This window comes from Mastomys coucha, unplaced genomic scaffold, assembly GCF_008632895.1.
Source record: "Mastomys coucha isolate ucsf_1 unplaced genomic scaffold, UCSF_Mcou_1 pScaffold3, whole genome shotgun sequence".
Lineage (NCBI taxonomy): Eukaryota > Metazoa > Chordata > Mammalia > Rodentia > Muridae > Mastomys > Mastomys coucha.
In genome coordinates, this window is record NW_022196909.1 from 49289895 (window position 1) to 49290874 (window position 980).

General features: G+C 48.7%; 1 protein-coding gene across 1 annotated transcript in view; it reads right to left on the reverse strand.

Moving 5' to 3' along the window:
- LOC116074436 (butyrophilin subfamily 3 member A3-like) overlaps positions 1-980 on the reverse strand; it is a 20724-nt gene that overhangs the window by 15389 nt on the left and 4355 nt on the right. The window contains 1 exon segment of the mRNA XM_031347014.1: positions 586-940. Within this exon segment, the coding sequence (XP_031202874.1) occupies positions 586-940 (355 nt within the window).

The following is a 980-nucleotide window of genomic DNA, read 5'->3' on the forward strand; positions in this document are numbered from 1 at the left end:
TCCTGAGGAAACTGAAGGATGTTGAACACAGGAGCTCTGAAGTGAGAACCAGCACTCCATCTGTCCATCATCCACACATGTGTGAGCTCATGGCAGGCCCACACCCAGATCTCCTCTCCAGGGAAGACAGACCGTGAGCATCGTCCTTCCTCCCCTCAATCACTTGTCTTTAACATTGACTGTCATTTCTCACTGATTGTTCACAGCGAGTTTCCTGCCAACATCTCTAAACTATACATTCCAGCAGCTGGTGTTTTCATGACACCAACAGGATCCCTGGTCCACAGAACTAGACACAGCACATTTTAGGAGATCCATGAATAAATTTTTGAGTTGGATTTATCTATGTAAGAATTCACTACCTATTTCTCATCTTAAAACGGGAAATTAGAAATAAGTAGAGATAAAAATGAGAAGCCAGAGCATCCATGTGAGCCCGGCACTGCACAGCAAGCTCAAGGACAGTCTGGCAAACGTGAGAACTTCTCTCAAACATAAAGGAAAGTAAGGGACTGAGTGACGTGATCCCTCAGTTTCCTCCCACACACAGGTCACCCAAGGTTTGTAGAACAGGGATCAGTTAACCAACCTGCCACCTTCAGTTCCAAGATGGCTTCTTCATAGAACAATCCCTGTTTGAAGTGGCAGACATATATCCCACTATCTGATGCCTGGACATTTTGGATCCTCACAGGAGCCTTCCCTTGATGGAACTGATCCTTCACCAGCAAGGTCCGCCAGGAATACTCAGGCATCTGCCCTTCCTTCTGCTCCTCTTGGTCCCGATAGACAAGTACTGCTTCTGAGAATCTGGTGCGGAACCACCTCAGCTCCTCCATGTCCTCCAGACTCATGGCTGGAAACACGGAGCAGGGAAGTACGGCTTCCCCACCTCGTACAGCCACAGTGGGGTCCGAGGGACCAAAGACCAGGAACTGCTCTGTGGACAGAGATGTAGCAGTGAGAGGCTGGAGAGACAC